The sequence below is a fragment of the Gymnoscopelus braueri genome, assembly GCF_963280865.1.
Source record: "Gymnoscopelus braueri genome assembly, chromosome: 7".
NCBI lineage: Eukaryota > Metazoa > Chordata > Actinopteri > Myctophiformes > Myctophidae > Gymnoscopelus > Gymnoscopelus braueri.
The window spans coordinates 30,809,655-30,823,146 of record NC_137608.1 but is presented as its reverse complement, the minus strand read 5'-3'; the positions used below and the strand labels follow the sequence as shown (position 1 = coordinate 30,823,146).

The window sequence follows — 13,492 nt, the reverse complement described above, 5'->3', positions numbered from 1 at the left end:
TCAACCGATTTTCTTTTTTTTTTATATTTCTGTTACACCAACCTTGATAAGAGTAATTGAACTCCGAACACATTCCATATCCATTTTACAGAAATGCCAATGTTGAGCTTTTCAGATGCAAAAATGTTTTCGAGATCTATTAATCCATGGTGCTTCTCAAATCAAGTGAGTTGAAACAAATGTTACTCTGTCTGCTTTATAAAAAGCTTCTATACCTGTGATAAATGGTGGATGAATATTTGATATAATTTCATGTGCTACAAGATTTGTATTTGTGGTGTTTGTAAGCAGCGTTAATAATTGATCATTCAAAACCAATGGCCATTATTGTCCAACTGGATAAACCAAAGGAAGCTGTCATCGCTTCATGTTTTTGATGCACAAAAAGCTATTAAGTCTATAGAATTTGGTCAAGCAGTGGTACTCGACATTCTTTAACTCATATTGGTTTACTGAAATTGCCTCAAGGTGGCACCATTTACAAGTGGTTCCATGGTTGGCTGCAATGCAGAGCAATGCAAATCCAGGGCTTTTAGGAGACTTGTTTTTCTATTTAGAAAACTTCAAAAAACTATGAACATTAACCTAGCCTAACCTGATGAACCCTTTCTGCTCAGTCTAATTAGTTTGACTCGGGAGTGACTGCTTAAATCGGTCTTCACCCACCCTAGTCAGCTGAGCTGTATACTGTGATTGGTCTACTTTACTTGGGGGACATCCTCGACAGCAGGCCTCCTCAGTGCCATTCCTGAACCAAAATCAGCCATCGTTAGTTAAAGGAGAATTCCGGACAAATTAAGTGTTATCTTTGATGTCTCGTTACTCACCTACCGATGTGAAAAGTAGCGTTCTTTTTTTTCATATATTCCCCTGTCGTCATTTTTTAAACCCCCTCCGTTGTCATAATGGGAGCGCGTGGCTAAGGGAAATTCGTCTATTATAACCGACGCAAAGTTGTTTTTTTCACTACTAGTATTCATAGTAGAGTCTCATGATAGTCAAACATGCGTTGAAACTATCTGCGAGGCTGCCGTCAATGGCGAACGATTTAACACTGGTTGCTTGTTTCTTCCAGAACCTGGCAACTCGTGTTGCCAGAATCTGGAAAAAAAAAAGAACGCTACTTTTCACATCGGTAGGTGAGTAACGAGACATCAAAGATAACACTTAATTTGTCCGGAATTCTCCTTTAACCTTACCTGTTTCACGCTTAAAGTTCACCCAAAAAATTACTTATTTTTTTATCAATTACACACCCCACGAAGCCTTGATTTCATGGATTTATTTTTGTTTTTGTGGCATTCCTAAGACAATAATTTGATAAGTGTGTATTTCCGGTAGGAGACACAAATAATCTACTTTGTATCTCCTACCGGATACATTAGCCGGTAGGAGACGGGAATTAAATTATTAGCTTAGGAATGCGACCAAAACAAAAGAATCCATGGATTCAAGGCTTCATAGGGTGTGCAATTGATAGAAAATAAGTAATTTTTTGGGTGAACTCCTCCTTTAACTGGATAACATTACAGGCTTGACCTTTTCCTTATACATTTTGGGGTTTTGGAAGATGGAGCATTAACTCATTAATCCATGCTCTTGGGACAGTTTAACTGAGTGAATTAAGGAATGTTATCAGTTTAACTGAGTGAATTAAGGAATGTTATTAATCACATGTGTGAATGCAGGGCAGGCCACATTCTCTAATGGCATCTGTTAACCACATGGCTATTAAGGCATTCTCACAGCTCGGATCGTTTAGTTTTTGAGAATCACTTTGCACTGTTCCTATTGGGTTACTACGATATAAACCACTTACATTTCTTTAAACTAATCATCCATTGTGTCATTAAATGTACTGACAATTTGTGTGCAGATTTCTCAAACTGCTCAACCTATTGTATGCCTTGGAAAAGGGAAATCCATTCTCAAATCAATACAAGCATCAATCTCAGGCCGCCAGTGTGAGGAGAACATCACCTTCACAGAGTGTCTGGCAAAGGAGATGTTCTTTCTGCAGCTGGAATAATTCAATGTGCAACATATTCTACATGGCCATAGAGGTGGAAGAGGTGTCCATCCTCCATTTTTTAATTGTGATTTTAAAATGATATGAAAAAGAGGGTTCATTTGTCTTTATCTTGTCTGGTACAGAAGCTTAGAAAATCTGCATGTTTCTCCACTGCCATGGGCTTCAGTTGAAGATGGCTGCCAAACGAACCCCTTGGGCATTGGTTGACCTTGGCAACAACAATAAAGGTCCTAAAACAAAACTATGAAGGAGGGAGACCACTGTATAATACAAAAATGGTTCTAATGCCTTCAAGCAGCTATTTTTCCAACTGTTTTGTTAAGGCAAAAGAACAAACTTGGTTTAAAACATGCAGATTACTCGAGCAACAAGTTTTGAGTATGATGACCTCAGGCAGCAATGGTAAGCTTGAATGTATAGGGAAGGGTCATGATCACTTCAGTTTGGGCAGGTGTGTGAAGGGTGTGGTCTGATGAGGGCATACAAGCATAGAAATATACACAAACAAAATGTGTCCTTTACATAGCACAGTCAAAAGCATCAATAAATTAAATGGGGTCCCAAAAACATTTGTTTTTGTTTTTGCTGTTCCATCACCATTTCTCAACACTACTCACTTATCTGTCTAACGTAAAATCAAATTTTATTTGTCATTGTCCATGGGGCAGAGACACATGGCCCTGGGTTTGGCTACAATATAATTACAAGCCAAAAGATGAATGTTCAAGCAGCTTGCCTTTTAAAAAAATGTTCTTTTAACGGCTTCAAATAAAGTTGTCTTGAAGTTATTTAGTCAGATTTGGCATCTTAAAGCACTTTCACTTTGTCTCTCTGACACAGACAGAAAAGCTGATTCATCCAGGCACAGAAAATGATCTCATCAGTACCCCCACCCTCCTCCCCCTTTCTCTCTCTCTCTTCTCTTCACAGTTCTCTCTCTCTGTCTCTCTCCCTCTCTCTGTCTGTTACTTTTTAAACGAAAACAAGGCTCCACCGCGCATCTGAAATTCAAAATCATGCTGGCAAACGGTTACGACCAGCACTACAGTAAAGTCATTAAATTAAATAACGGAGAGTTGGTGCTAAAGTTAACGCGCCAATTTTGGAACTCGGCCCTGCTGGATATGTATGCAACAGACAGTGGTGTAACTAAGTTGCTACATTTACTCAAGTACTGTACTTGAGTACAATTCTGATGTATGTTTTACTTTACTGGAGTGTTTACTATTTTCAGCACTTTTACTTCTACTCCACTACATCTCAGAGGCAAATATTGTGGCCTACATTTACTCCACTACAATTATTTGAAGACTTTAGTTAGCCTAGTAGTTACTTTGTAGATTTTGATTATTATTACAAAACATACATTAACCACTTCAGCCCTATATACAGCCATTTGGAAATAGGCCATTTGGAAATAGCCAATCTACAAGCTCACAATGCATGGGGATGCAAAGCATTGTGAGCTTGTAGATATGCTATTTTCAAACGATTTGTAGGCCTATACATAAGTAAGAAACGTGAGTACTTTTACCACCACTGGTAACGCTTCGATTATGCTACTATATGTTTGCAGTTTGTTTCTCCGACCCCAATAAATGTCCCTACAACACCTCTCTGACATGAGTAGCCTTTGTTCTCCAAGTAGTGAGCTTTTTATTAGTTTTTACAGTGGGTGTGAAAGATCTTTAATTTAATCGGAATATCGATAGATGGGCCTAATTGAAATATATGGCCTCTAGCTGACCTCTTCTATTCTAGGGCCTATTTGATCTTTCAAACAGACTAGTCCACATGGTCGACCGTCCACATAGTCCCACACTCGAGTCGAGGTGGTCATATATTACAATTGATTATTGGCTATAAATACGCCGTTGTCACATAATTGCCCTAAACAAGTTATGACGGACTCGGGCTCCCTTATGAAAATGCGTGCTATGCCTGAAAATACTGTATAGCCTCCTGCAGTCTGTCTGTGGGAGTGTGGGTACCAATGTTGCCAGATTTTGGACAAATACATATTGATCTGGGGGTCCTTCCTTGACATGAAAATGTTTGAGAACCACTGGTTTAAACGACATTAGGAAACAAGCCCAAATAAGCAAACACAAACGCAACCCGACCCGTAACTACCAATATTTACAAGCAACTTTACAGGAAAAACAAGCCCAAAATCGCTTATAATAAGCGGACATGGCAACACTACCAGTGTACCGTCAGCTTTATCTTAACAAGCTCGTCAAGTGTGTCTTCAGTAAGAATAGAACTTCCGGTAGTGGGACTTCAAAATAAGAATGCCACTCTGACTCATAATTACATGTTTTTCCAACAAATATAATGAAAAAGCACTTTATAACTCATTAGGAATCATTTTGTGAACAATACAAACAAATAATCATAAAGTGGCCAATTAAGAATTTTTTTTTTGTAGTGATTTGGGACAGTGCAAATTAAAATGCCATCAAGTAGGTTAGGGCTAGGTCTACAGAAAATGATCTACAACAACAATTTTACACACCACCTGCCAGTTGCTTCTTTCGTTATTGCATATGTGTTTTATTGGCAAAATGTAGTCACGCTTTAACATATCAGTATCACAATTACTGAACAAGCAATGCTAATAGTTATTGTTGGTTACTATCAGAATATAGCCTAGAGAGCTTTAACAAAATAATGATAATTATTGTTTTATTTCAGACAGACATAACACAACAAATTGCCGCTGTTTTAGGAGACTTCATATTGGAGCAGTAGCTGGGGTCCCATCATCACAAAATATGACAATCATGCAAAGGAAAGCTAATAACTTTAGTAAATATTATTATATATATCGTTATATTTTGAATTAATATTTTCACACACATGTCAACAACATCTGGCTTATGTAATTATGTTGTTAATTTTTGCATAGTCCCAAACAACTATGGCTAACAAAATATATAGGCTAGACTATTTTTAACTGGCCACTTTTTGATTTTCTTAAAAAAAAAAAAGGGATTATTGTTAACAACATATTCATAAGTGCTACAGTAGCAATATAATTGAAAAGCACTGTAGTAGCACTGCTACTACAGTGCTTTTCAATTATATTTGTTATTCGTCAAGAAACCTGGCTGTAGCATTAAACATGTTTGGCAATTTTGCTCTAGCCCAGTGGTTCTCAACCTTTTCAGGCCATGACCTCCCAAATGATCATATTTGAACTGAGGACCCCCCACCCTGACAAGCACTTGGAATTGTTCAGACATTACATTTAGTTTGACTCGGTTCCACAGATAAATATTGTGAAAATAGCAGATCATTTATATTATTTGACCATTTTGGCCAGTGTTTGACCAATTTTCAGTAGTGTATACTTTGTTTACTTTACTTTTGACTGCATAGTCTTTTTACATTTCATGTCTTTCTTTTCTTCTTTTTGTTTAGGTATTAAAAAGGTCTTAAAAGTCCTTAAATCGTCACTTCAGCTTCACTGTCATCTGGGGACCCCCACCCCAAAATCACGTGGTCGAGAACCACTGCTCTAGCCCACTGCCGCCCAACCGGAATCACATGCTTGTGTATGTACGATTTGACGAGCATTTTAAAGATGATTTAATATGACGGTACACAGGGGGTTAAGTTTTTCCTCTTCTACCGGGCGTTCATCCCTCATAATGGGATGTGCCGTAGAATAGACCGACCGCATCGCTCTGCTGGTCTTAGCTAGAGGAGCGGGTCAACGTAGCATCCAGTGCGAGAGAGGCGGCGCAATATGGGCTGAGCCTGTGCTATGATGAGGAACGATGAACTGGGAGGCTGTATCACTAACCAGTTACTGGTCAGTGTTGTGATTTCACCAAGGAGCCAGTGGTTTGACTGGTCACCTTCAACGGATATGGTAACGCGTGGATTTTTCAGGGTGTGGGGATTCACGACCTGCCACATGGAATAGGCCGACAAATGGGTGTGTGTGTCGATGTAGTCTACTGATAACGTTGCCGAGAATACCGATGTGATGTTCTTCTCCCGCACTGTGAGTTGGCGATGCGCTCATTGAAGGAAACTGGTTCCACGCAGGCATCCGGAAAACGCATCCACGCGCCGCGGCTGGCTGTCCCGCATCCCGATAATGCAGCTCTGACGATACACGGCATTCCTTCAAGGAGCCCCACTACAGATATACCGCACATGCAGGGTGTCATGGGTGCGTCAACACGGTTATTTCGCACCGATTTGACAACGAGGCGCTGGACAGCAGTTTTGCAATGAGACGATCAGGAATTATTGGTAGACTGTATCGATAGGAGGCTATTATTCCGATCAAACATGGCTGATCAGAGTAACATCCAGTCCGCCGCTTCCAAGAGTATACGGCCCTTTAAGTCGAGTGAAGAATACCTGTATGCCATGAAGGAGGACCTGGCCGAGTGGCTCAACACCCTTTATGACCTAGATATTACGGCGGACACCTTCATGGAGGGTCTGGAGACGGGCTGTGCCCTCTGTCGGCACGCCAACAACGTGAACCGCGCCGCGGTGGACTTCCAGCTGGAATACCCGGAGGCTGCACAGTCCATGAAGATGCCCTGCAAAGATGTGGGCTTTCAGTCGCGCAACGTCGTCCCCGGATCGTTTCTGGCACGGGACAATGTCTCGAATTTCATTGCCTGGTGCAGACAGGAGCTTTGGATCAAGGATGTCCTGATGTTTGAGACCAACGACGTGGTGGAAAGATGCAACGAGAAGAACTTTGTTCTGTGCCTTCTTGAGGTGGCGCGTCGCGGGGCCAAGTTTGGCATGCTGGCTCCCATGCTGATCCAACTGGAGGAGGAGATCGAAGAGGAGATCCGGGACCAAGAAGAGAGCTTGCGGACGGGGGACTCGGTATCACACCATGCTAACATTACAGAACCAAGCGAACAGAGCCCGCCCAGCAGGTGTTTCAGTCGGAAGGAAAACAGTGAAACTGTCGAGGATCTACAGGAGGATCCAAGCCCGTTCACCCACTGGCAGCAGCAGCAGCAGAAAAGAGTTTTATGTGACATGAGAAATTTGGACGAGTTGGTGAGTTGGGGTCCTAAATATTAGCAAGACAGTAGCCAACAGTTTACATTATCAATTTATCATCAAAGCTTAACTCTGTAGATCTAATTGGATGAATTACAATAATAGGCCCATAAACTGTACTCTAGTAATGATTGATATAAACATAATTGTGGAAGTGCTCTTCCAATTGCTCCATATTGCATTAGATGACTTTAACCTTATCATCTGATTAAGTGAATTCAAGTCCACTGACTTGCACCTGATGATTGCAGTCTACATCTGGAGCCTTATACTTATTATGCTATGAGTTTGGCTATAACATCATCCAGTATTCTTGGATCTGGTACTGGGCAATATAGAGCAGCTGATAGAAGATATAAGAATACTTCCCACAATAAAACACAGCTGTGTCAAAAGTGAAACACCTCTGAAAACATCTCATTGCTACAAAGAAGTCTGGCGCCCTGCAGCTATCTGGCATGTTTCTGTTTGTGTTTAGGCTAATTCCACTCCACAGGTTGGGTCACTGCAATGTATATTTTGTACTCAATTCCTCACATTCTTCAGCCCTGAAAGGTCACAGCCTCAGGTAGACTCTCATGAATTCCTTCAACTGAAATGTCTACGTAGCCTGTAAAGTGGTTGTTTTCTTGCAGCTCTCAGTGGATAACCTGGTTAGGCTTGTCGCAAATAGTCTCCTGGTTTATTTAGTCCTTAAAGCTAATTTAACACAATATGCTGCAGGCACAGGAGATACCCATCTGTGTGTAATAGCTCCTCTATAACCAACTTCAACTTTAAACTGCCACATACCCATATGGCAAGACTCTATTTGCTGTTTGGCTATAAAAACAAATATTTCCTATACCCTTGAATTGGATCCATCACCCAAACCTGCGTAATTTGTCTCTTTTAACTGGCTGTCCCCCACTGGGACCTGCCAGACATAAGCGTGTGAGCATGAATGAGACATTGTGAGAGATAGCACAACTCATCGGCAGACATAGACCAGCAGAACACGTGCTCGGTTTATGAGTGGAGAGGAGTTAATATTTTGGTGCGGATGAGAGGAGCGGGGACAATGTCCGCCTTTCACGCCAGAGATGTGAGGCAAAGCTTAGAGGGGGGGCGGAGGGGGATGAGAGACAGTCAGCAGTCATACTCATGCTGGTCAGGCAGCAGAGCGGAGCAATTATTGTGTGACCTCGGTGCACAGCAATAGGAAAGGAGGGAGAGCATGTGGAGGAGGGAAGCACACTGTTTATATCCAGCCTTTTTGTAGGTGTCTGTCTACACACTCGTATGACTGTCAAAGTTTGCCATGGATTCTGTCCAGCATGCAAACGGATGAACTTCCTAAAGAGGAATGTTTTAGTCTTTCTCTCCTTTTCATGGTGTCCTGACCAGTGACCACCATCGCATCACCCCCCCCCCCCCACACACACACACACACACACACACACACACACACACACACACACACACACACACACACACACACACACACACACACACACACACACACACACACACACACTGACTCAATCACTCACACTGACTCAATCACTCACTCTCTCTCTGTCTCTCTATTTCACACAGTTCTGTAGTGACAGCAAAGAACAGAGACTGTTGATATGCCTTGATCCACTTAATAGATTGCACATTGAACCCTCATGCATATTGATCGCACTGCATTCCTTCCGTCCCCGTCTAGCTGGGAAAAAAAAGAAAAAAGATTGCCCTGCGTGCTCCTGACAACAGTATCAGCAACGTCGGTACTAAAACAAGAGGAAAGAAGCAGCGATATCTAAAGAAATACAGTTACTGTGCTGCTGCACGCTATTTGCCCTAATAATGGACCAAACTATCTTGTCTATAGTGTTTGTGATCATCTTGAGGTTACAACATCCTGTATTTGATTTGATTTCTTTTACTTTTTTTCCCTCCTTGACCTTGTCTGGGACAAGGATGGTCAATGCCACCCAATATCCGATTACGGACTGTAGTATGTCAACTGCAGAACTACCCGGATGAAAACATATTTTTTTAAAGAGGGTTTTGTTCCAATCAATATCTGATGAATGGGGAACTGAACCAGCTTCTGTCTGCAGGGTATTCTTCAGCCTGTAGTTCTTCCTTAACCTCAGTTACCAGTTCTCTCTGCAATACACTTGCGACAACCCTATTTCTCTAGTATAGCATCGTGTCTTGTAATTACTAGAACCCTCGTTGCCAGCAGTCATGAGTATCCTAATGGGAGGGAGACGAAGAAAGTTGACAGGCTTAGTGATATTTTCATTGGTCCTCGGCTGTGAGACTATAGGTTGAGTGTCTGGTCTGCAGAACAGCCAGTCATGCAGGCAGTGCCACTTTCCTGCATCATGCAGAATTAATTGCTTGTCAGTACCGGATGCCTAGGCTCCTTCTCATCTACCGCTTGTAATGCTATCTTTATGCATGATAATAAAGTAGGGCTGGGAAATATGGACAAAATCAAAAATCATGATATTTTCCACCAAATACTTCAATATCAATATTATAATCTTAATAATATATAATAATAATATATAATAATATATAATAATATTCGGATGACTATTTGTGCTTTCACAAAACATTCACCTAATACGTTTTGGGATAAATAATCATCAGTAATGACAATAAAATAACTAAGGGGGTAAAGGCAAATAATAGAGGTAGGCTTAAGTTCAGAACATTACCTCACTTTGCTGTAGCAGCCTTTTACGACTAAAACCTACTATACTTAGTGAACTAAATTTAGTTGACCACGGTTGGCTCTGTACTTGGTCTGCTCTTTTTCCCTCTCTGCACCAAATCTCTTCACCGAAAATAGCCAATCTACAAGCTCACAACGCAGTGTGTTGCGATGTGTTGTGAGCTTGTAGATCTGCTATTTTCTGTGAGTGTTACCCCCAGAATAGGGAGAGACCAAGAAAAGACAACAATTATACCATATTACGATATTATCGTACGTTATCCAAAATACCAGACAAATATATAGTCCCATATCACAATATTGATATATTGCCCAACCCTTTGATGAAGCTTTCTCTTATCCTATATAAAGCTACATGGCATTGATACAGAATTTCATTAATTTATTTTTGTTCTTCAAATCTTCAATCTTCAATTAATCATCTTAATTTAGATTGTTTTCTAATGAAACGATTAATAGATAAATGCACACTTGAACAATAAGTGTAGATTAATTCATTCAATATATTCCCCATCTCGTTCCCCAATTAACCACTTCATACACGCCATGCGACAAATAGCAAAAATATTTTTGCTATTTTCCAAACATTTTTGCCTATAATGACATGTCCAAAATAAAATAGGGAGAGACGCCAGGTTAAAAGTGTTTATCCACTTGAACCCTAGCAATCATATTCTGGGGGGAACATTGGCCACAAATAGCAGATCTATAAGCTCACAACGTGTCACAACGTGACGAGTTGTGAGCTTGTAGATCGGCTATTTTTGGCAAAGAGATTTGGTGAAGAGTGGACCAGTGTACCAAGTACAGTTGGAACTCGGAATAGAGGGTTTAAGTGTTCAAGAGTCTGTAACATTATTGATGAAATATCATTTTTAAAGACATCATCTGAGAGACCATTTAAAAAATATGGGAATGGTGCTATGATATACAAAAATTATAAAATGTACAAGTTCTTTCAGAATAGACAATGATGTGCCTGTTTGGACATTCCAATCCAATTTGAACAAAAAAAAAGCTTCACATTTCATTTTCAACAGGAGAGAAAAACATCACATGAGATACTGTCATGCATATTTATTTACTTAAATTCTAAGTCAACATTTGGTTTGCTGTAACTTGCATTAGAAAGGATATTTAGCCAACGCAAATAACACACACTTGGCTAAACATATTTGAGCTTTTCAGCAGTGGCCCAGATCTCCCCAGCAGAATGGTAGCATGGTGTGTAATATATGTGTTTTCTGTTCTGTAAATTGTCACCGTGTCCAGGACTTTACCAAGCAAAGCCGGTTAAAACTGTCATCATTTTGCCATTATACAATAGCTGTAGGCTTCATGGTGTGTTTAGTAGTGAAGTGCTATACCTTATTTATGCCCTGTCTTACGACTACAAGCTCACAAAGTGTTGCTTCCACAACGCATTGTGAGCTCGTAGATCGGTTATTTTCGGTCGTACATCGATGCATAAATCAGGCTTTATGACACTAATCTTCCTTTCGCATTCATTGAGGAAATAGAAGTATAGTGTTTGTGTAATAGAATGATGGCCTTTATGAGCATACATGTTTGTATGTGTGCAACATGGCCTATATCGATTTCATTGACTTACTCTTTCTTACCCTCAGTGCAGGTGGCCTGTCGAGCAGGAATGGTGGTTCCCTGTATAGGTGTGACATAAAAATTGATGTGTATCTAGTGGCTAGTTCCTGTTCAGTTCCTGTTTACTTTCCTGGTTAGCGTAAGTGCTTATTTAAACATGCAGCCTAGCGGCAACCACTGTCCTACCAATAAGTTCTTACTCATCTAAAGATACATAAGACATGACTTTCCACTCAGGGATAAGGAAGTGACTGGTCTCACTCATCCTGAGGTTTGCAGTTCCTATAAAAATAGAGTTTTCCCATAGACCGACTTATCCCCAGATAAGCTTTCAATGATAGTCTTATTCTGAATCGCATTTTATCATATCTCTACACACAGTATCTATCCCTTGTTTTATTAGATTTTCTAAAGCAGGCCATATTTCCTCTACATGCAGATTGTGATAGTGATATCAGACTGACCCCATATGCCACAAGAAGCCACAGGCAATAGTTCTTGGCAGTCCATATATACACAAAAAACCTTTTTAAATAGACATGTCCTTGCAATATAATGTCTGTTGTTCTTTCAGCTGTGGACCATGAGTGCAATTAGGCCCTGGGGTTACTGTAGTTGCCTTGATAAAACACATACACCCAATTACCCATGCAGTCTGACATACACTCATGATAATACAAACTATACTTACTGATCCCCCTTAATGGAGGCTTGCATTGTTCAGATACTTGCTGCATGCATATAGCCAACTATATGTGAGGTCTTTGAGCATGCAGACGCAAAGACAATAAGAGCAGACCATTGGAGCTTTTTGCACTGAAAGGTTGCATTGTATCATGCATCCTTTACTCCTCGTCTCCTCTTCTTTGGATTCACTCATATGAAATGGCTCATGTGTCTTCACCCTTGGGCTTCATCATTCATTCCTTGTCTGGTTCATAAATGTGCAATAACCCGCATCTCTCTTCTCTTCCCTTCCCTTCCCCTCCCCCACCTTTTCCCCCTTGAGACGATAGAGTGGAGTGGAGGGCAGAACAGTATGCCTTGTTGGTGGCATACTGAACAGAATAGACTGCCAACACTGACAGTAATGTTAATCTAGGCCTACATCTCACCATAAGATAGACTGATACTGTTGAATGTAGACAGGAAGATTCACAGGCATCAGAGAGAAAGAGAGAGAGAGAGAGAGAGAGAGAGAGAGAGAGAGAGAGAGAGAGATAGAGGGGGTGAAAATGTTGTGGAATATGTGCTCCATTAGCCACATGGTCCAATTCATGAATTCAGCAAAAAAAAGGAGACAAAGCCTGGAGTGCCTTTACTGTACACTCTGCTAAACCAGACTGGAATAGATTTTACACTGTGTGTAAGAGGGTGGGAGAATGTGTGTGTGTGTGTGTGTGTGTGTGTGTGTGTGTGTGTCAGAGAGAGAGAAAGAGAAAAAGAGAAAAGTAGGTCATCATGGCTTGCATTGGGCCAGACCCGTACACATTGCTGAGAGAACATGGCATGCCTCACAGTGTTTCTCCATCTTTTGTCACACACAGCTCATGGAAGTGTTTAGACTAGACGTGGGCTAAATTTGAACGCTGTATGACCGTCTAATAGTTATTTTTACCCACTTGGTTATGCACAGTGCCAGTATAGAACGGTTCTCTCTCTCTCTGTCTGTCCTTTATTTTTCTTACATGCAGCAAGATGCACATGTAAACAGCTGACTCCACACTATAAATATTACCTGCTCTATTCCTTTATTGCAGCGTGTGGAGATATCTGCTTTGTAATCAGCATTATCGCGCATACTATTGTTCAAGTATGCATATATCTAAATGGGGTTAGACTGATGTGCATTTTGTTTTTCTGCAGCTGTCCTCTGATTCTCTAAACTGGTCTCAGGTGTAGCTGTCGGAATGAGATGACAGTCCCCAGAAGGCCATCCACTCATATAACCTTGTCCCAGTGACAGCTGTCACTCTGGTATTGATAGAGTGCGGAGATTGAGTCCAGTGCTTTTGAGACATATCAGACACATCAAACAAACTGATAATTGGGTTAGCGATCGGCTGACTGAAGGAGTTCTCATCACGTGACAG

General features: G+C 40.9%; 1 protein-coding gene across 1 annotated transcript in view; it reads left to right on the top strand.

Annotated features, from left to right (window-relative positions):
• Positions 1-5,710: 5,710 nt before the first annotated feature.
• gas2l1 (growth arrest-specific 2 like 1) overlaps positions 5,711-13,492 on the top strand; it is a 30,894-nt gene continuing 23,112 nt past the window's right edge. The window contains exon 1 of the mRNA XM_080434117.1: positions 5,711-7,078. Within this exon, the coding sequence (XP_080290243.1) occupies positions 6,341-7,078 (738 nt within the window). The 5' untranslated portion in view covers positions 5,711-6,340. The remainder of the gene's footprint in view (positions 7,079-13,492) is intronic.